This window comes from Triturus cristatus, chromosome 11 (genome assembly GCF_964204655.1).
Source record: "Triturus cristatus chromosome 11, aTriCri1.1, whole genome shotgun sequence".
Classification (NCBI taxonomy): Eukaryota; Metazoa; Chordata; class Amphibia; order Caudata; family Salamandridae; genus Triturus; species Triturus cristatus.
Window position 1 is genome coordinate 1,053,986,274 of NC_140594.1, and position 23,506 is coordinate 1,054,009,779.

At 46.0% G+C, this 23,506-nt stretch overlaps 1 protein-coding gene across 3 annotated transcripts in view; it reads right to left on the bottom strand.

The window, feature by feature from the left end:
• ATP11B (ATPase phospholipid transporting 11B (putative)) overlaps nucleotides 1-23,506 on the bottom strand; it is a 446,007-nt gene that overhangs the window by 308,860 nt on the left and 113,641 nt on the right. For all 3 annotated transcript variants that reach the window (XM_085635367.1, XM_085635368.1, XM_085635366.1), the window contains exons 5-6: nucleotides 3,023-3,130; nucleotides 2,782-2,910 (exon numbers count right to left, since the gene is read on the bottom strand). In XM_085635367.1, coding sequence (XP_085491493.1) covers nucleotides 2,782-2,910; nucleotides 3,023-3,130 — 237 coding nt within the window. The remainder of the gene's footprint in view (nucleotides 1-2,781; nucleotides 2,911-3,022; nucleotides 3,131-23,506) is intronic.

The following is a 23,506-nucleotide window of genomic DNA, read 5'->3' on the forward strand; positions in this document are numbered from 1 at the left end:
TTGTCTCTCTCCAGTTCTTGGGTACCTTAATTTTCTATAAAAGTCCTTCTTTCTGTAACTTCCTTTGTAGCACGCAGTTTCTTTTACTTTAATCATCGCCAAAAATGTGTAGTAAGTCCAGTAGCCGAGATGTATTTTAGTAGGTTTATTTAGTCTTAGTTGCAGGTTACGTTAAGTTAATGTAGAGCAGCCCCACCAGGAGCAGCCTGCCTGCTGCTCAGCCCATACTCCAACTGCCACACCTCACCTCACAGGCACCGAAACATTCCATTCAGCATCACCACACCAATATTCCACGCGGCACATTCATACCGTACTGGCTGAGCAGCTAGGGAGAAAGTAACACGATAATTATATATAAAGGATACTACAGAATGCAACATTATAATTAAGATCAAATTGTTTTTAAAAGAAAAGTGCATAGGAAAACCTATTTAAACTACAAAACATATGTGTTTGTTAATTATTCATTTGAATGCTGTGAGCTCATGTAGAGATTGAATTAAGGGCATGTAGAGATTATATGGAGTATACAGATTATTTACGGGGATGATTCTGTTGGTTTGTGTACGGAATATATTTTGACATGCAACAAAACATTGCTACATAAAAAAAAAAGTCAAAAACATTCTAGGAATGCCCTAGATCTAATGTTTTGGCGTTGACAATGCTTATCTTGTGTTGTCATGGCTGTTGTAAAACTATTGCTGAGGGAGCTGCCAGGCCTTGATCAACGTAAGGAAAAACCTAATAACAATATTTCTAATCTCTAGAGTCTAAAAGCACATATCGTCATGGTTGTCCTTGGCTTTACTGAAGCTACTTGGAGCTGGATGTGCTCCTTGTGAATGAACAGAATGCTTGTCATTCAAATAATGACTAAAATGGGTTGATCTATTGCCCCATGCTGTAGTAGACGGAAGAAAAATGTAAATGATCCACCAACACATCAACAAATCAAAGGTGAAGAAGGCTGGCTGAAAGCCAAGATACGTAATAAAATAATAATAAAATATATATATATATATATATATATATATTTTCAATGCGCTTTTGGGATCTCAAGTACTTGTAAAATGACAGGAGTCTATGCCATTGATTTAGATATTTCTAAATCAATACTGAGAGTTTAATCACAGTTCGAGATGTTTACATGAAAAAAACTTCATCTGATTAACACTCTTGCTAAAAAAAACTACACCTAAATGGCAAACAAGTTGCCTTTCTAAACAAAATAATTTAAAACCCAATTTATAAAACTTTATTTTCTTGTTGAAATATTTCAATTTTCAGGGCCAAGGGTGGAGTGTGAAACTCACACAATATGATGGGAGGCTGCCTGCAATAAGTATAACCACTGGCAATCACTTGGAGTAGCAACCCAACCAATTGTTCTTCAGCTCACAATGCTATTTCACTTTGGACTCAGCCATATGCAAATCAGTCTTGACCCTGTCCCTCATGGGAACCTTCCAGTCCGAACTACCAGGACAAGTCCTCCCTGAACTGGAACACAAGCAGCCTAAGACCAGTTTCGCCCTAGTTGTGGACTCATCAGCCGGGTAACAGCTTGGTTCCAGTCGCACAGTAAGCATGGGACACACGTCTGGTTATACACATGACACTTAGGGCAGTACATGAAACACACAAAAGTGGCATGGGTATGCCCAGATGTGGGTCAAGACTGATTTGCATATAGCTGGGTCCAAACCGAGATAGCATGGTGAGCAAAAGAACTATGGGTTAGGATACTATCCCGAACGATTGCCAGTGGTAGACAAATTGTAAGCATTACTCTCATCACCTTACATTTGTTGCAAAGGTGAATGGTATCACTGAAGAATACATTATGTGTGGTAACCCACATTATTATTTCAGACAGCAATCCTAATGTGGTCCAATGAGGTGTCACAATTAGAGTCTCAGACCCTCTCACTAATTATGTGGCACTAATCAACAGCAGTTCAGTCCAAGCATCTAGCCTGGAGTTTTTTTCATCTCCCATGTCCTCAATGGACAGAATAAACATAGTACAGAACAAACCCCATTTAGTCCTGCAAACATCCGATTAAGCCATTAGAAGTGTTTGTAGACACAAAAGTAGTAAATTGTGGGACTATTACTTTTTTCCCCCTGACTGACTTTCAGTGTTTTCACATTTGGACTGTGTATTAATAAAAATGATGAATAATCGAGCTTTGTCAATGTCTTTCATTTGTTTTTTTTAAAGTAAGGTCTGAACATAAATAACTGCAGCCCTTTTGTGCGCGTTGTATGTGTCATGGTACCTACCAACATTTTTAGAATCACAATTACATTGAGGTGGCCTAGCAGAAGTGAAATGCAAATATTTTGAGCTTTATTAAATATTGTATGAATTCTATGTAATTAGATCAGAAGCTTCTGGGTCTAGAAAGGGTCTCTCAGCAACTGTTAATTCAGAGCATATAGAAAAATCAAGAACTGAGGGAAGAAACTCAAAAAGATAGATCAGCTTTATCTTGATAGCATTCATAAAATCTTAAAAACGGAAAAAAATTGATTTTAAAGAGGAGACCAACTTTACGGTAGGCGCAAACCATGTATACCACCTTAATCTTGCAGATTAGTGATAAGCATTGAGGTTCAATTTTGCCACTATCCAAATAGAATAAGGAAACACAAAACACATTAAAGTTAAGCCCCCTAGGTTCACTACATGCATCCCAAACAATACAATAAGCAATTGCATTATCCAAGTAAAGCAAGTGAGTGCTTAACAGAATGCTAACAATTACCAACCTTAAGGTTAGTTTCTCCATCCAAGCTAGCAGTAGTGACATGACATGAACCGTCAACTCTCTCCGAGGACAGTAGCACCAAATCGGCAGGAAAGGTCTCATCTTTGGCTACTCTGACTATATCACCAACCTAAAAACATAAATGAAAGAAAATTGTGTTAACATTTGAAGTATCACCTGGCTTAAAAGAAACATTTCTCTGTTGGATCACATAAAGTTAGTGCTGTTTCTCAGACACTCACCCTAATGTTCTTTGACCTGGTTTTAACAAGGCCACCACTTCGGACAACATACACTGGAGCTCCGTTAACTTCATTGTCAGCTTTGTGTCGTAACCAGTCTTCATAGCCCTAAACAGGCAAAACATTTTTAATACAGGTATTGCAAAACATTTTGAATACAGGTATTGCTTTGACTTGATCTATGAATAATTACTACATTTTGAGACACAGACTTTAGTAGCACCAGACATTTGCAGTGACAGAGAATCTTAGATACTAAGCAGCTGTGGCAAACAGTGAAAAATAGGTTAAATCAGAAACGGAAAAAGGCCACATTTTACAGCCATTTAAGTGTGAAGTTATCAGCAAAATAACTTTCTACACATTTTCTAAAAGTAGGGTTTGGAAAAAAAAAATCAGTAAAAAAAAAATCAAAAAAATCAGAGTACATACAGAGAACTAGTTACATGTTCAGAGAGCAACCAATGAATACGCACCTTTCATTAATCCTTCCTGCTTCAAATTTCTTAGAGCTGTATATATATTTTAGGGTGATACCATCAAAATCCAGGGTGAAATTTTCCAAGAGGTTTATCAGGTGTTTAGAACCCTATAGTTTACTATTTACTGGACAAAGGCATATGAATTAAGCACTTGGTAAGTGCTGCTGACTGTGGCAAAGACCTGTGGAGGAGAGGTGGTACCTAAATGACACACCTGACCAGGAGGTGCTCCTTGTCTTAAACGGAAACATTGGTATAGGATGATCAAATTTAATTTTCAATAGGCAGTAACACTAAAAACATGCTAATTGTTTCATGAATTCAACAAGTCAGGAATCCCAATATTTCCTATCAGAGTTAGTTGATTACAAATAAATCTCTACTTAATTGAAATCTAGCAAAACCTTTAATGATAGATTAGTACATTATCTGCAATAAACAAACTGGTTGTCAATATTTCCACATTACATTATGTCTCTCATGCAAAAATATCTACCAAGATCAGCCCGCATGACAAAAGTGCCCAATTGTAGCAGCATCAAAGTGGAAAACAATTAGTCAAGTTTGTTAAATTGTGAGTGAATGAACCCTTTGCATGGTAAAGAAGTCATTCAGTCAGGGAACTAGAATAAGGAAGAGCTAGGCCACATTAAAGTTTCTTATACTATTTGGAAAAGGATATAGGAAGATGGAACAGTCTTAGGGCGGTGACCTAGTTTGGTCAATGGTCTGAGAAGTCTTTAAGAAGCAGTTAATGAGGAGGGAAAGTGAGAGGCCACAGTTCCTTGACATGGAGAAAGCGTTTGACTCAGTAGAGTGGCCTCTTATGCATCAGGTTTTAACAAAAATTGGTCTGGGTCCGGTGTTCCTACGCATGATAGGGGTGCTGTATACGGCCCCTAGTGCAAGGATCCGGCTGGGGGATTGGGTTACGGAGGCTATATGCGTTTCCAGGGGTACATGTCAGGGTTGCCCACTGTCGCCGATACTGTATGCCCTGGTGGCGGAGCCTTTGGCATGTGCATTGCGGGAATACCACAGTCTTCGGGGGGTGAGCTTCCCCACCTATAAGATAACGGTATCCACGTACGCGGATGATACACTTTTGTATATCCGGGACCCGGAGAACAATCTAGCTCCGGTGTTGAGAGAAGTGGTGCATTTTGGGGCCCTTTCTGGTCTGCGAGTGAACTGGAGTAAGTCCATAGCTTTTCCGCTCACCTCCTGCACAACCCCCTTCGAGATGGAGTACCCGTTACAGTGGTCGGACGACGCCGTTCGGTATCTGGGGATAAGGCTACATACAGACCCTGAAATTCTGATGAGGGAAAATTATGGCAGAGCTATAGATAAGCTGGAGGATGATGTGGGAATATGGATCGGCCTCCCTCTCTCGTTACTGGGTAGGATATCGATTATGAAGATGGTAGTTCTCCCTCGTTTTCTGTTCCTGTTCACTAATATCCCTATGGTGTTTCCACGTTTTTTTTTCGATAGGCTCCATAAGCTGTTATTGAAGCTGGCATGGGCGGGTAAGCAGGCCCGAGTCAGTTGGAGGGTGCTCACATTGCCCTACCACATGGGGGGACTTGGGGCACCGGACATGGAGCTCTATTACCGGATAGCGCAGTGTGCGCTGGCACAAAGCTGGATTCATGGTGAGGAGTCGACACCTTACCTCCGGCTGGAACGGCTATTTGCCGACCCTCTCCCGCTTCCATCGATTCTATTTGATCCACCAGACCGCCGTACCGGTTATCTGGACTCCCTTAACTCTACTAGGCACGCATGGGACTGCATTCTGCGATACAAGGCTGGAGCTCTGTTATATTCACCGGCAATGCCGGTGGAGTGGGCGAGATGGCTGCCTAACTGCAGAGACGGGGGTGTAGTTCGGGCCCTTCAGGAGATGGGTTTGCGTACGATGGGCGATTTGTTTGTAGATGGCACCGTGGTGGGGTGGGAGGCTGTGGCGGCAGGGGCGGTAGCCCCGACGCCGCTGCAGCGTTTTCAATTCCATAGGGTGAGAGGGGCGTGGCGGCAACTACTGGGGGATGACATGGCGGAACCCCCGGAGGTGCCGGAACTGACGTACATTATCACGCACAAATGCGATGGAGCAACGTATACAGCAGTATCCTAAGGCAAGGCTGGCATGGCAACACGACCTAGGTATAGAGATAGATGATGCCATGTGGCTATACTGCTGTGCGGGCACGCGCAGGGTTTCGCTACATGGCAGACACAGACTACTACATTTCAAATATATAAATAGTGTATTATACGCCTGAAAGATTATGCAGATATGGGCTGCGGGAGGACGCTAGCTGCGAGAGGTGCGGTCATGCCACGGCAGACTTCATTCATTTGGCGTGGCACTGCCCGGTGGTCCTGGAGTTCTGGCGGGCGATTTTCCATAAACTAGGAGGCTTGCTGGGGTTGGAGTTGGAACTGGATCCAGCGTTGGCCCTGTTGGGATACTCCAGGAAGTTACCCAGAGCCATACGTAAAACGGTGGACATGGGGCTGCTGATAGCGAAGAGAGGGGTGGCGCTGCGCTGGATGAGAGGCCCAGGGCCCACGGTTGTGCAGTGGACCCAAGATGTGCTGTATTGCTGTACGCAAACCGAGATATTTAGCGAGCTGCTCCCACCGCGCAGTCGCCCAAAGAACTTCTGGGGGCTCTATTCGGAACACTTAAAGGGGAGAGGGGGATCCCCGGAGAAGGGCACTGAAACAGGAGCGGAGCGAGACTCTGGCGGGGAGGTGCAGTGAGAACTCTCAGGGGGGCACCCTTGGCATCGGGTGGGCTGCCTAGGGGGAGTAGCGCCGGGGCATGGATGGGCTTGTCTGATGCCGGGGGAGGTGGAGGGTAGAAGGCTCGGAGATTCAGGGGCATGGGTGTTGCAGGACAGAGGCGAGGCAGGAAGTTGGCTATTGGGACACTACGCAGCCCGGATGACTTTGTGATTGGACAGTATAGTAGAGACTTGTTCGAACGCCTCAATGGTGGGGGGGGTGGGGGCGGGGAGGGTGTTGGGGCGGTTGGTTTGGGTTGATGGGGGGGGGGGGATAAACGGAAAACTGCTGACCCCATGTGGGATACGATATAACATGGGTGACATACTGCTACACTCCTGTGAGGAACTTTGGGATGGCCTAGGGTGTTACACAGTGAAGCACGGCCTCCGGGAGGTGGGGCACGCGGTCGAGCTATGGAGCCATGTTGTGATGTGATAGCCGGCCTCCGGGTTGTAGGCAACTGATGATGTATGTCGGTACTGGTCATCTGCTAATAAAGAAATTAAAAAAAAAAAAAAGTGAGAGGCCACAGGTCTGCCGGCTGGTTCTTTGACATTTTTGAGAAACTGGTAGTGGATAGAAGCCTAATTAAAACTGTTCCCCAAATCGCAAAAGGGTTGGTTTTGAAGTGAGAAGCCACTATAACACAAGAAAAACAAGTTACTTACCTTCGGTAACGATATATCTGTAAGAAACATTAGTAGTGATAGATTCCTTACCTTAGAATTACCCCCAGGCGGCAGACTGGATCCGGAAAGTTTTCGTCAGCAGTACCCCTGCGCGTCGGTAGGTGGCATCGTGCGGCTCCGCGTCCGTCGTTGGCATCGTGGTCGCCGAGATGACGTTGCGGGCGCTACTTAGACGCCACCCACGCGCGCTGACGTCAGTTCTGTACACTACTTTCCGCGCCAGGAACGCAGAGCCATGCAAGATACTGACCACTGGTGCATTGAAACTAGGGCCCTGAAAGGGATGACCTTAACCCTAGAAATCAGTTCGCACAACGGGGAGGATGGGTGGGGCGGTAAGGAATCTATCACTACTAATTTTTCTTACAGATATATTGTTACCGAAGGTAAGTAACTTGTTCATCTGAAAGAAACAAATAGTGATAGATCCCTTACCTTAGAATAGATACCCCAGCAATAACCAACCCCGGTGGTGGGTCTACGAACCAAGATCACACCAGGACATCCCGGAGAACAGAACGGACAAAGAAGCCGTCACTCCGGACTTGGTTGTCCAGGCAGTAATGCTTAGAAAACGTGTGCAGCGAGGCCCACGTGACTGCCTGACAAATGTCTTGCAGGGGGACACCACGCCCCAATGAAGTAGTGGCTGCAGTTGCTCTAGTGGAATGAGCACGCAGCCCCACCGGAGGCTCTTTTTTAGCCAAAGAGTAACAGGCTTTGATACACAAGACGACCCAGCGGGAGATAGTCCTCCAGTGTACCGCCCGACCTTTCTTGGTGGCAACATAGCCAAAGAGCTGGTCATCCACCCGGAACTGTTGTGTGTGGTTGAGATAAAATGAGTGCGCACGTTTTGGGTCCAGGCGGTGGAGCCTCTCTTCCTCTCTGGAAGGGTGCGGAGGAGGAAAGTAGATGTGCAAGGTAATGGTCTGCCCAATGTGAAAGGCCGTAACAACTTTTGGCAAAAAGGAAGGACGGGGCCTGAGCACAACCTTGTCCGGATGGACCGACAGAAAAGGAGGTTTACAGGAAAGAGCCTGGAGCTCACAAACTCACCTAGCGGAGTTGATGGCAGCCAGGAAGGCAGTCTTCAAGGTCAAGAGACGAAGAGGACAGTTGTGAATGGGCTCGAAAGGAGCACACACAAGATAAGTAAGAACCAGATTCAAGTCTATCTGTGGCATCACAAACAGAATACGAGGTACTTGAAAAGAGAGGGCTGATTAGGGAGCCTGAGAAAGGGCGAAATGGCAAAGATAACCTTCGATAGTGCCCAGAGCAGAGCCCTGCCGGGCCAAAGAAAGAAGGAACAAAAGGACCTCAGAAAGGGGGGCAGAAAGAGGATCGACAGCCTATGCTGTTCACCATGCCACAAATTTGTTCCACCTGCAGGCGTATACCACTTTAGTGGAGGGACGCCTGGCTGCCAGAATGACATCACAAACTTCAGGCGGCAAGTCGCCGCTCAATCTCCACGCAAAGAGGTGGAGGCTGGACAGGTTCGGGTGGAGGAGCGTCCCCTGCTGCTGCGACAGAAGATCCTCCCAAAGAGGCAGTCGGATCGGGGATCGATGCTCATACTGAGTAGCTCGGGATACGATACTCTTCGAGCCCAGTCCAGGGCCACAAGGATGACTCCACAAGGCCGTTTTGCATTCGCAAACCCTGCGATTAGCAAAATCACAGGGTTCACAAGTGCAAAAAGGCTTTTTACGAGTTACAACACACCTTCTGGAAGTCTGAAAGTCTGACTGGTAAAGGGGGTTTTCAACCCATTAGTAATCGCAAGTAAGTGGAGGCGTGAAAAGAGTGCCCCTTCCTTTTTGAGAGCTGTAATGAACCATATTAATTCTTCGCTACCAAAACTGTGGTCACAAAACATTGATCAGATGCAGAAACAGTAAAAGGCACTCCTCAATACACGGCAAACTATACAGAACTCAGCGGCAAGACTTATCCCATACCTCCTTAAATGGACTCGCATCAACCCCATCTAAAGAAGCTCCACTGGCTACCCATTCAGAAGAGATGCCAGTTCAAGATGTTGATCCACACCTTCAAAGCCCTTCTCAACCATAGACCAGCATAAATCAGTCACCAACTGAACTTCCCCATCCCTCCAAAACACCTGCACTATGCCTCCCTTTGCTTTGCCCACACCCCATGCATCCGTCGCAGCAACAGTGGAGGACGCTCATTCTTCTACCTCGCCGTGAAGTCCTGGAACGACCTCCCACTTCACCAACGCACTTCACCCACGGACCTCATCGTCTCTGTTGGAATTCAGAAAAGGACTCAGACCTGGCTGTTCAACTGAGCCCTGTCAGCACCACTCTGAGTGCCTGGATAGCCTTTCTGGTGATTAGCACGCTATACAAATTCAGCTTTATTGATTGATGGTATCTGATTCCCAAAGAGGAAGCGGTTCCCGGGGGACAGCTTCCCCTTTGGTAATCTTTGGTAATCTTGCCAAGCAGCTTCAGGGTGAACAAACAATGGTATAGTAATATGTTACCAAATAAGAAATTTAAAAAGAAAAAAAAAAGTAGCACCTGACAAGGACACATGCTGCTTTTAAACTATTTTCCCCCATTCATGAAGGCTTAAATGGCCTTTGCCAGCTAACATCCCTGCATTCACAGCCATAACCAGGAAGGGGGTTACAAAGACTCCCTGTAGCGACATACAAAATGGCACAAAAGTCTAAAAAGCACGAACGGCCAAATCCCTTGCAGAAGTGAACCCCGGAAAAAGTAGCAGAGAGCATCGAGGGTGTCAGGAGAGAGATGGAAAATATTTAGAGAAAGAGGCCAAAGAGACTTGTACGACCAATGTGTGGAAAAACAGCACATTTAAGATATAGATCTCACAAAGATAATCTAACTATGGACTATATGCAGGAGGGGGAGGGCAGGAGGGAAGGCGGCTACTATAAGATAAGGTAAAGAGACCGAAACCAAGATCAATTTGAGGAACCTGAGCTGTGGGCCACAATTATGGAGGTGGTGGTTGGAAGTGAACAGGAGATGAAGGGATAGAACTAGGTTTACATTCTAGGAAGGCTGTAGATAACCGAGGATAAAGGGAGGAGGACACAGGCAGTACATGCCCTTAACCATGTTCATGCTAATTTCACTTAATGTGAAGGACCTTAATGGTGTGAACAAAAGACCAACAGTTTGGCAAAATTTAACACAACAGGATAACAACGTAATGTCTTTGCAAGAAACCCAACTCAAATAACCTCACCAATTAATAATGAGGCATTGTCATATCAGAGAGCAAATTTGGACCCCAGCTCTAACAAAGATGATCTGAGTGGCAGCATTGGTGAAAAAATCCTTAGTGAGGAGATGTGAAACATGCTTAGCCACCAAAAGAGTCGATATGGAAGGGTTTGCCTTCAGGCTGGGAGACAGGAACTTACTCTCATTCAGATTTATAGCCACAAACCTGCGCAAGGCTCTTAGCTGAGGGAGCCCTTAGAGCTACTGATGTGAGAGGCAAGTTAGTGCTGGGAGGAGAGCTGAACATTGCATGGCAAGCTGACCTTGATCTCAAGGGGGCCGGGGAGGCACAGGGGCGATTTCAGAGGAACTAAAAAGGAGGTTTTCTGAGTGTGGGCGGATTGATGCCTGGCGAGCACACTATGCAGTGAGAAAAGGATTCTCGTTTTACTCACATACACATATCATACTTCTCCATTGACCACCTCTTTATCAAACATTACTCCACCATGGAGTGCGCTCCACTCGCATAGCAGAAATATGCATCTCATATCATGCACATTTACTATTAACATGTGTGGATGAAAAGAACAGGAAATATAGAACAAATTAGTGAATGCAGACAGAAAGATTTAGGGGATCCAGCCAACAGCTGGATTCAAGGCTTCTCTGAACAAAAAAGGACAGAGTGCATACCTCCCTGGAAACCAACTGGGAAGCCTTTAAAGCCAGAAAAAGTGGAAATGCAGCTGGAAATATGCAAATAGTGAACCTCCAAAAGAAAAGTTGGCAGAGTACTTGCAAGGGCTTGAGGCACAGGACAAGACTCACTTTTCCTTTCAGAGCAGACACAGACTGGCAGAGGTGAGAGGACAGTGAAACATTTTGTAAATCAATACAGAAGCACATACTCTCCTAAACGCAGGCCAAAGATTTTATGAGCATAGTAATAAAACTGGCCCAGTGCTAGTAAGGAAAATGCATCTTACCAGTATGCATCTGTTCTTAGCATGTAGAGCTGTACACTTTTGCATAGATCGCCTTCTGGTGTTGGGCTCGGATGTTTGCTGTTGTTTTTGTCTTCTAAAAAGTGTTGTAGTCACGAGACCGGTTACTCCTCCTTCGGTGGACAATGCGCATGGGCATCGGCTCCATCGTTAGATTGTTTTTGCCCCCTAGGGCTGGATGGAGTAGTAAGAAGTAGAAAGATGTCCATGTGTGATGTATCTAAATAAGATAATACTGAAACAGATAGAGGTATCCAGGGAGGCGGGTGGGCTTGTACAACTCTGCAGCTCTAGATGCCAGATGCATACTAGTAAGTAGCAATTTGCGTTCGAGGCATAGGAGCTGCAGATTGTACACTTTTGTATAGACTATACAGCAGTTACCTCCTCAGCGGTGGCTACCTGTATCTGTTGCGAATAGTGTCTTTACTATAGCCTGGCCCACACTAGCTTGTTGTTTTGCCTGCACATCTACACAATAGTGTTTCGTGAAGGTGTGTGGTGTAGCCCAAGTTGCTGCTTTACATATCTCATCTAGGAGAATGTTCCCTGAGAGTGCCATAAAAGCCCCTAGTTTGGTTGTAGAATGAGCTCTAGGGGGAATGGTTAATGTTCATTTGGCTTTAAGGTAGCATATTTGTATACATTTTACAATCCACCTTGCAATTCCTGTTTTGGATATAGGATTACCCTTATGAGGTGGGGAAAAAGCCACGAAAAGGTGTTTGGTTTTCCTAAAGGATTTTGTTCTTTAAATGTAGTAGAGTAAAGCTCTTTTAACATCTAAGGTGTGTAGAGCCCTTTCGGCCACGGAGTCTGGTTGAGGGAAAAAAACTGGTAGTTCAACAGACTGGTTCAGATGGAAGGCAGATACTACTTTGGGTAAAGAATTTGGGGTTGTTCTAAGAAGCACTTTGTTATGATGGATTTGTAAAAATGGTTCTTGTATGGTTAATGCCTGGAGTTCACTCACTCTTCTGGGAGATGTGATAGCGACCAAAAAGGCTACTTTCCAAGTGAGGAACTGTAGTTCACATTTGTGGAGAGGTTCAAAAGATTCCACACCGGAGAGGGTGGAGCTCTTGGTGGAATTATTCTTTTAAGTCCTTACATAAAAGCTTTGATAGCGGGAACCCTAAACAAAGACAAATGTTGTCTGTTTTGTAGGTAGGCCGCTATGGCAGCAAGATGTAACCTTATAGATGTACACGCTAGGTTACATTGTTGCAGAGCAAGAGGTAACAGATGATGTTCTGAATGGAAGCATCTAGTGGGTTGATATTGTTGTGTGAACAATAAATTACGAATCTCTTCCATTTTGCTGCACAGCATGCCCTTGTGGTAGGGCGTCTAGCTTCTTTGATAATGTTCATACAGTCTGGCGGGAGATTAAGGTAGCCAAACTCTAAGATTTCAGGAGCCAGATCGCAAGGATGAGCTGAATGGGATCTGGATACCTTATCTCTCCATGGTTCCGAGTGAGAAGCTTGGGTGAGAGGTGAAGTTTTTGATGTCGTACTACTGATAGTTCCAACAGAGTTGTGAACCATGGTTGTCTTGCCCACGTTGGAGCAACTAGGATCATTGTGAGGGAATGCGGTTGGAGTTTCCTCACCAGTAATGGAATGAGTGGGAGAGGCGGAACAGCGTAAGCAAATTTGCCTGACCAGTTCATCCATAGCGCATTGCCTTTGGACAATGGGTGTGGATACCTGGATGCGAAGCTTGGGCATTTTGTGTTTTGGTGTGTAACAAACCGATCTATTTCTGGGTGTCCCCACATGTGAAAGAATGGAAGAATAACTTGAGGATGAAGTTCCTATTCGTGGATCTGTTGTGCCGGACGGCTGAGTAGATCCGCAATCTGATTGTGTACACCTGGTAGGTGTTCTACCAGGAGGTATATCTTCTGCGGAATGGCCCATCTCCAGATGCTCTGCGCAAGGTTTTGTGTGGTCCACCACTGCAGAGAGCAATGGGTGCGGTCATCCACCAACACCAGATCTGTTAGCTGAACTTGAGCCTAGTTCCACTGACGTGCTAGACACTCTTGCAATGGACGCATTTGCAGTCTTGCATGAGGAACAAGGAAAATGCAAGAGGCAATCATCCCTATTAGTTGCATGAACACTCTTGCTGGTAGTGAGTGTTAAGGCTGAAATCTCTGAGCTAGTGTTTGTATAGCACTTATCCTGGCTGGGTTGGGATATGCTAGGGCTGTGGAAGTATTCACTGCATCTCCCAGATATTGTTGTATTGTAAAGTGCCGGAGATGGGATTTGCCCAGACTTATTGTAAATCCCAGACTGTGGAGCAACTGTAGGTGTTGTGGGACTTTGCATTTATGAGCCAATCGTCCAGATAAGGGAAGACATGAATTTGTTGTCTGCACAGATGGGCTGCAACCACTGGAAGGCACTTGGTGAAAACCCTGTGTGCCGCGGTGTCTCCGAATGGGAGGACCTTGAACTGGTAGTGTTGACCATCTACCACAAATCTGAGATATTTCCTGTGAGTGGGATGAAAGGGAATGTGGAAGTAGGCATCCTTTATATCTAGAGTAGAGAGAAAGTCGCCTTGCAGTAGCAGCGGAAGCACTTGTTGTAAAGTGATCATGTGGAAGTGATCTGATTGAATGTAAAAGTTGAGCAGTCTGAGGTCCAGTATTGGCCTGAGAGAGCCGTCCTTTTTTGGGATTAGAAAATAGAGGGAATAGACCCCTGTGCCTTGATGAGGTACGGGAACAGGCTCTATAGCATGTCTGTAACATTGCTAAAACCTCCTGTTTGAGGAGCGTCAGATGTTCTGATGAGATTGGGCGCTGTTTGGGAGGAATGTTGGGAGGAATAGAAGTGAGTTCCAGGCAATAACCATATTGGATAATTTGCCTTACCCACTTGTCTGTTGTGATGGAATTCCAGACAGGCAGGAACTGTGAGAGGCATCCCCCGACAAGAGTGGGATGATCGGGGGGGGGGGGGGGGGGGGGGGGGAAGGCAGGAAAGTCACTGTTTGGTATTAGGGAAGTTGCGGGTATGGTTACCTCCGCCTCCACCCTTGTTGTTGTTCCCCCTGTAGCCTCCTCTATTGTATCCCCTGGAAAAGGAGCCCTGGTTGGGACTTTTATAGGATGAGGATGGGTGTTCTGGCGTATTTGTCTTGGAGCCTGCCCTATAGAAAGAGCGACGAAAAGAGCCTCTAGTAGATGGGGACTGTAGGGCTCCCATAGACTTCGCAGTCTCCGTGTCCTTTTTAGGTCTCGCCTGATCCAGCGCATGCGCTGGTCTGGCCGAGACATTTTGTATGCAGGTTTTTAAAGTGCTGCCTGTGGCCTAAAGCTTGCGTGCACAGGAGCGTGCACACGCGCAGCCGCCATGAGTTTCGCCGTGCTTGATCGCGTCCTTGATCATTTTCGCGGGCCGCGCGGCCGTGTCATTTTCACGGCCGCGCGCCCAAAGCTTGTTTTCTCTTGAAGGCAGAGCAGAATAATATTGCTTTTAAGTTAAACGCTCCTTTGAGCACCTCAAGGCGTAAAGCCATAGCATTTCTTTGTTCTAACAAACGAGTCGTGTCGTCTGTACGAATGTCCAATTACTGGAAAATGTTTTATTACATACTGAAACCAGTGAACGCGGTTTGCTGGCACCAGCAAAGTCTTTACAAGCGGCTTCAGTGTGCTTTGTCGGCATTTTACTAGGGAAATTCCAGGAGTGCCGGGCTGACAGACTTTTACGATTCCTTTCTTTCACAGATTTTCATGGGACCGTCTCAGCATATCAATTCAGTTTTTTATTGTAGCTGACCCTTTTGGGATGAATAAATATTAAATGTGGAAAAACAGATTTTGTCTGGTTGTTGTTTTTCTTATTCATTTAAATCTGCAGGCTCCAGACAATTTTTTCGAGTATGATAAACAGCGGGGGAAAGAAGTCCATATTTGGTTAAATAGGGGCACTCCTCGTCATCCAGAGCAGTGCAGAATGGGGCACCATTTTAGACCTTTAGAGATACACCTACAGGCAAGGCTATAAGTGGGATGCAAAAACTGGGGGGGTCTCTCAAAGGGGTGTGGCCAATGTAATTAAGGGTGTGGCTTAAAAACACAAACTACAAATCTGTGCTTAGAATTGCTTGCCGCCCGACTTGTATTTTGCTGTTTCTGTCATTGCATTCAGATATATGATACAACAAATAACATCATACCTACAACAAGTTCAGGACTATTGGCTTTGTCAATAGTTGTTTGTTGCAAAAGATGAATAAGCAGCAACTATGGCTTGTATATAATATTGAAAAAGCTTCCACTTAAAGCCCTAGTGACACCACGACAATGTTGCTGTTCCTGAGTTTCAAAAACAGGAGGGAAATCCAGAGAGAAAGTGACTCTCTTTAAAGGATTTCCCTTCCCCTACAACGCTCACCTGGCATGACGTCATGCCGTAACTTCTTCACTAGTGAGAAGTGAGCAGTGTGAGCATGCGTACATCCATGTGCCTGCTGTCACTGCAGTCCGGAAAAAAAAAAAACAGACCGCCTGTACCAGGGCACAAAACAGAGCCCGATAGAGACCCTTATCGAGGCCCCCTTTAAAAAACTTCTGGTGCTCAGACCCGGTGAGACCGGCCCACTTAAAGCCCTGTCTACAGGCGAATACTACAAAAACAATTGTGTAGATGTTTTCACCTTCAGAAACGACACATCTTTTTTGTGGCTTGGTCTGATCTAGTCAGCTCCAAGCCCACCAGCAGATGTATGAAAGCTTTATGAGAATAATGGCACACAGCCTTATGGATTTTTCAGAAAATCGTCCATGGATGCATTTCTTGCGACAAACCAAAGGTCACTGGGTTTGACATTTGAATCGCCCTCGCCTTTCCTATTGGTCCGTCCATGTGATGAATGTGCAGGCGAGGTGCACCTAATGCGGGGACTCAACCTTTTACTGTGATGAAAGGCGTGAATGCACCCCACAGCCTTCCACGGTACAGCTGCCAGTTAATGAAAAGGCTTTGGGTGCCTCTGTGGGTGAGAGCGCTAGCTGAGGGGTAATTGAAACGTTGCGCAACACTTTCCTTTCACATCCCTTGGTGACACGTCTGGCTTACGGCTAAAGCCACACTTTAAACCCTGTGAAGAGTTAACAGGCAAAGTACAACAAGCAGTGGCAAAGCCAATAGGTCTCACCAACGTGAGGTTTCACTTTTTCGATGCTTTTAGCCAAGTTGTGCTGCAGCACAGTTGCTGTGTAGCACGGCTGAATATTTAAAAAAAGCATTGGCATAGCCAATAGGTCTCGCCTTTGGGACCTTCTAAGTGTTTAGCGATGCAGCGGCTCGACCTAAAATATGTAGGTGCTCAGCTCTGGTGAGACCCGGCCCACTTAAAGCGCTGCGTTCTGGAAACTAATGTTGTGAGTATCCCTGTGTGTTGGATGTGCGCCCCGAAGCCCTTGGCACCATGTTACTGCGCATCTCGCTCCCACAGCGGATAAAACAGCCATTGTTACAGGCCGTGGTTTTAAGACTCTTGAGAAGAGGCTTTTGAAAGGGAGGACACTGCAAAACTCGTAATGTGTATTTGTTAAACGTGTACTCTTTCACTGGCTGTCGTCGAGCAATTGAATGGTCTTAAACTGCTCAATGTAGAAATCTGAGCTTTACATGGTGGTTTCAGAGTCCTGGCTGGGTGGGACTGGTTCAGCCTTCCATCCATCCTAGGTTAACGGTGCCACTGAATGAGCTCGGACATACGCAATGTAAAGGCGCTCTGGAAACGGCCGGATGGCTAGGTGAGTAAATCGCACATCGCTAACATCTGCCGTGAGCTGTAGGTCACACATTTGAATTCGTGGATGGCCAACCCAGCCTCCCACTCATCCTTCCACGGCCCTTACATTGGGTAACAGCCATACATTGTCAGTTTATTTTCTTTCTTTTACCTGTGTGGAGGCCTCGTTTTCTCTTGAGCCTCGTTGCTCTGCACCTAGTCACTTTGTCACAACAATTCTTTCTATGCCATCATGGGGCGAAGAGGGGGGCTCGATGCCAAGAGTGGCACGGTGCCACAGCGTGTGGACCGTCCCCTGGGGCTGCCATAGAAACAGATGGTTGAGCATTCCAGACTGATGCATGTACCTTGGACTAACACAGATAATACCTCGGCTGTCTCTCCCTCTCCTGGGGGTCTCTTTCTCTCCTCCGCTCCCCAGAAGCTGGCAAGGGGGCTCAGGTGGACACTGCGGGGGCTTTGGTGTCTGCACTTGGTGCAAGGCTGGAGCACTGGAACGTATGAACCGAGTATTGCACCAGGCACAGTAATAGTGTTAGAAGAGCGCCTAAACACACTTTTGTGATATCAAGTCATGCAGAGCACTTCGCACTCCGCCCTATCGATCTAAAGAAGTGGAACAGATGTGTGGCTCAGTATTAGGACCAGAGATTCTATACATTTTTAAAAGATTAGGTTTGGGGAAAAATGCTTTGATATTTTGCCTGCATTTTCTAAACCTATTCATATAAAACTGCTGGGAGATTCCAGCCCCAGTTGAGCTACAGCCTGTAACCTTTACATGTAAAAACAAGCGCAGACATGCGCGGTCGCAAAAGTGACCGCGCTGGGTTAGGTTAATAAGTAGCCTGATATTGGAATGCAGCTGGCATACTGCGCGCCGCTGCTCGCTCCCGAGACCCGTAGGCCATGGAGTGAACGTTTACAGAAAAGGCGGGACATACCCCCCGCCTTTGGCCATTTGCGTGCTTTAATTTTTTAAAGCCACACGCAATGCCAATAAAATGTGTGGGTGTGAACAAAAACACAAGGAGAAGTCTGTAGGAAGTTGGAAGTGCTTACAAGAAGCCTCCCCATAGAGCAGCGTATGCACGCTGCACTAGGCTCAACCTAAAAAGAACTATGTCACGGCCAATGATGGCAGGCCTGCCAAGTATTACTCATCAGGCGTGACTAACGCATTTCAGTGTGGTTTTCCGCATCACCGCACTGAAATGCATTGTCACACATTTAAATGCCACTGTCTCACTCTTCTCTACCAGCGCTGAATCTGGCTATGCCAGGCTGCTAGTGCGCGCGCCAGCGCCTGTGACACCTGTGGGCTCACTGACTGACTTGACGCAGGCCTATCCGGACCGGCTGCAACGTCGCGACTGCCAGCCTGATAGACTGACTACAGAACAGTAGTACTTTGGCCAGGCAGCCTGCCTGCCACTGACTTTAGTAGTGTTGTTGTCACACAGAGTGAGTCTCACACACACAGTGCTCCGTGAAGACGCGTAAATAACAGCAGCGTATCACGATGATTCATCAGCTGTTGCATGGCTAAACCTTGTACCTTATAAGTGTTTAGCCATGCAACAGTTGATGTTGTTGCACCAAGGATATTGTGCTGCATAAATACTTATAAGGTCCCAAAATCAAGACCTATTGGCTATGCCAATGCTTGTTAAGCTTTTCTAAAGATGTGTTCACTGCAGGGACAAAGGTGCACCATGTCAAAAGGTTGATTAAGGATGGTATTTTGTACCTCCTGTTTAAAACCAGATATCCTGAGCCAGGCGTGTCTGCGTAGCAAAACGCTGGTATTGATTGCGCGGGACGCAGTGTCTGCTGCGTCGAGTGCGCATTTGATGGATGTATTGGTTATTAGTTTGCCTTCCTGTATAAGGTCATTGGCTTTGTCCTTATATTGTTTAGGTAGGTGTTGAATGAGCTTTTCCAGCTCATCATAGTGGGCCCTATCATAACTTGCCAGAAGGGCTTGTGTGTTGGCTATTTTCCATGAGTTTGCAGCATGAGACGCCATACGTTTACCTGACGCGTCTAATAATTTAGTTTCATTGTCAGGAGGTGGTGTGTCACCTAACCCTTGAGAGTTTGCCCTTTTACGTGCATTGGCTACAACCAGTGAATCAAAGGGAAGTTGACCCTTGATGTATATAGGGCCAGTGGGAGCTGCTTTGTATTTCTTATCTATTCTGGTGTTAAGAACCCTAGCTCTAACTGGATCTTTGAACATCTCAGGAGTGTGTCTAATAAGACCTTTTAACGTGGGCAAGACATGAGTAGATTTTTGTGGCTGCTCAAAAGTCTCCAGCAGAAAATCCTCTTCCACAGGATCTGAATGTAATTTGACCGCATGGTATGTTGCGGCCCTATTGATTAGCTGGGCAAAACCCACACTGTCATCTGGCGGAGATGGTTTTGAGGGGTAGAAATCTGGATCATTATTTAGATCAGGATCAGTACTATAGTCATGCCATGGGTCTGGATCCTGTGGTGGGTCATCAGGATCCTTAGTGTCAACTGGTACTAGGTCTTCATCCTCCTGTCCATCTGCATCGTCACTATCCTCTGGTTGTGGAGAATGTGGGAGAGAAATTAGTAAATTAGGGTAAACTGGTGGAGGAGGTGAAGGTGGTGGTGAAGTATTAGTAGCTATGTGTATTTTCTTTGGAGGAACTGGAACATGTGGCAAATGTTCTGGTTTCCTCTTTGTGGGTAGCTTGGTGACTATATGACCAGTCTTTGGGTGAATTAGGATGGTAGTTTGTTTCGGATCGGGAAAGAAAAGCTCTTCGGGATCGATAGTTTTCTTTGGCATCGAAGATTTCTCCTTGGAAACTGTTCTTGGCTGTTTAGGGACAGTGTCCGGTACAGAAGCTTTCCCAGGTTCCGAGGCCTTTGGTGCGGGTAGTTTCGGCTCCGGAGGTGTTAGTTTAGAAGACTTAATTATAGGAGTTTTGTCCTTTAACGTTTTCGGCTCCGAAGTTTTCGGTGCCGTAGTCTTATCCGTGTGCTTCGGTGCCAAAATCTTCTGTGTGTGCTTCGGTGTTGATGCTTTATCCGGCTGCTTCGGTGCCAAGGGATCTTTTGTACGTTTCGGTGCTGAATGTTTTTCCGGTGCCGGCGGAGGAGGGCACGGCAACTCGGACGACTGAGCTTTCGGTGACGAAGATGGTTTTTCGGGACCGGACGGTTGGCTCGAGCCAGAAGGCTTTTCTTTGTCCTTCGGTGCTGGGCCCGGTGGTGGGGCGCTCGAAGTTTTCATACGGTGTGGACCTGAGCCCGAAGGCGAAGGTGTCACTGGAGCCGTTGGTATGGGCTTGGATGGGGCGGGGGTCTCAGTACTCAAGTCCCTTTGAGCCGGGGTGATGTCGTCTTTGGCGTCAGAGACATCTGCTTCGGAGTCCGGGACCTATTCTTCCTGTTATGGCTCCGGAAGGCGATCGGGACCTGGATGGAAGATGTTCGGAATGGAACCTGTGCCTCGGGACATCTCATGGCGTTGAGCTCGACGATCCCTGATGGTCTTCTTGGACTTGATGGACAGACAAGCCTCGCAATCGTCCTCTCGGTGTTCTGGAGAGAGGCACAGATTACAAACAGGATGGCGGTCCGAGTGTGGGAACTTAGCACCACACTGTGGGCATTTCTTAAAGGAAGTCCGTTCCATCAACGTCCGTCTTCACCGGCGTGGGTAGGCCCAGCGGCCTGCGAAGTTCGCAGGCGTCGAAGTTTAATGGGAAGTTGTCGAGGGTGTCCGTCGAAGGCACGCGATCAAGACGATACTGTTGGTTAACTGTGATTGCGTGTCGAAAGGGGGTTCGATAACAAGACCGACCCAAAGCGCAGCAAGTCACATCTGAACCCGATGGCGGAAAAAAACAATCTAATGATGGAGCCGATGCCCATGCACATTGTCCACCGAAGGAGGAGTCACCGGTCTCATGACTACAACACTTCTTCGAAGACAAAACAACATGCTAATATCCGAGCCCAACACCAGATGGTGATCTATGCAAAAGTGTACAATCTGCAGCTCATATGCCTTGAACAGTAGTTTCAAACACAAAAAGCCAAAGCCTTGAAAGAGAAGATTAGGGGCCCCAAACAAAAGCAGCTAACAAGGGAACGGGACATATAAGAAGTGCTTAAGAATTACTATCAAGCTCTTTACACCTCAGGAAATGAATGAATTAATGAATTCAAATTTCTAAAAGAGCAGAAATACACAAGGGTAAAGAAGAAATAACCTGCTATCTCATGTCCATACAATAAATACAAATGCCAGAGGGAGTGAAGGTGGGGGAAGGCAGGGGGGACTTATGGGAAGAGAGGAACTAGAACAGCCATAGAGGGCAGGGATTTACAAGGTGATTAAGGATATTAACCCAACAAAACGACTGGACCAGGTGAAATACCAGTCCACTTCCCTAACTTGTTCTTCCCACAAATAGCCCAACTCATGATGGATCCCTTTAATCACATAGCCCGCTTCTTCCTTGAGCAAATCTGAGATCTCACAGACTCCAAAGCCAGGCTGGGCCCCAGCAGAGTGTGGGTCATATGCACTCATTACTCTGTTGAAAAAAAACATGAAGATATATGCCACGGGGGGCTCACCCATAACTAGACTGATGGATGCCCATCTGTCAACGTAGACCAGTTGGGGTTTTTCAGAAACAGGAAGGGAGAGGATAATATCAGAAGGCTAGCACAAGCACTAGGGTGAGCTGGAATTTCCTTAGAGGGACCATAGAAAAATTGTGACTCGGCCCTAAGATGGAGGCAGAATAATGGCGGGATAAAATGACCTAATCTCAAAAATGAAAGTTAATGGTAGGACAGGGTGCAAGGCAGGGGATGCCCTGTCTGAAAAATACTCAGTGGTCAACATTCTGAAAGGCTCCCAGAGACCAGGTTTTTTTTTTTTTGTGGTTGCAGATTGGACCGGGGGGAGGGGGGGGGGGGGCTAGACTGTCCAGATACCCTGCATTATTGGTGGAGCTATCAGAAAAGAAGTTAATTTTATATACAGGGTGATAGCAGGTAGGTGCTTGTTGGACATAGCTTGGCTCCACAAAAACCGGACGTCCCAGAATGTTTACATTTCCAAATACCACTAAAATGTTCCTGGAGGCCCAGAGATCAACTTCCCAGGGAGAGTGCCCTGGCCACTTCCCCATCAATAAATACTGCGATATTGGAGAATCCAGACTGCTCAGTGGGGCGTCAAAGCACTAGCGTTTGCCAACATGTTCCATCAAAAACAAACTAAATCTTTCATGGAATACAAAAAATATTTCAGACCTATGTAGAAAGATGGAACGACCTATCTACAGAGTAGACGCTGGAAACTCCATCCCCAAAATAAAGCAGGTGTCACAAGAGACTCTCTCTTCAAAAAATGTGTGGGAATGCAGTTAGTGACAAGAGGCTTAAATCCAGGGCTATACAAAATATTCAATAACCCCAGGCAGGGGGGATGGTGGTATTACTAGAATTAATGGAATCTGCTTCTCCAAAGGGAGGTTTCAGAGAGCACTTGTGGTGGGGAATACCTAAGCAGCACAGAGCCATAGCAATGGAGGAAACATCATACAAAGTCCATTACTTATGGCACAAAACACCTGACAGGGTACACAAAATGCACAAGGAATTGTTGGACAGAGTATTGCGCAGTAATATGGAATTGGGGACAGGGATACACATATGGAGGAAGACTAGGAAAATAAAAATCTTTGGGAAGGAGGTCCTCAGTCTTGGAAAAAAAACTCTTAGGTTACCCCATCTTTGAGAAACTGGGACTGATACTGTTATGTATAGATGTTTAAGAAGACAGCACATACACTGAAATTTTTCCATCTAAAGGATGCAGCTAAAACCTTATTGCTTTTAGAGGCATTAACAATAGCCCAATAGTTTTATAAGATCTGACCTCACATACGAGAAGCTCGCACACAACTCTAGGTGCGATACTTGACACAGACACAACATTTACCTAATGCACAAGTCAGACAAAGCAGTCAAGCTTTCTGCATAGATCACAAGCAAAAGAGGGAAAATGAGCGGATACCTGAGTAGAAAGGGGGTGTATTATTCAATGTCAAACTCAAAGTAGTGAACCTGCAAAGGTGAAATAAAAGGGAAGGGGAAAGAACAAGGAAGGGTGCACTGACAGATGGAGGGGATTGGGGAAGGGGGATTTATATTGGAAAACATGTTTTGCTATTAGAATACTTGAAGGTAATGTACTGCTTTAATGGCAATGTACTGCTTTAATGGCAAACAATCAACAGAAATGAAGATAAAAAGACACAAAGTAAAGACCATATTCTCTGACTTCACAGTTAGGAGTTAACCCCTGGAGATATGCAATTTATTGACTTGCTGTGTTCCATAGCTCGTTCTGTTCACTTTTGACACAGTTCAGAGTCCCAACGCTGAACCTAACATGGTAGTTTATAAAAAACGTACCAGT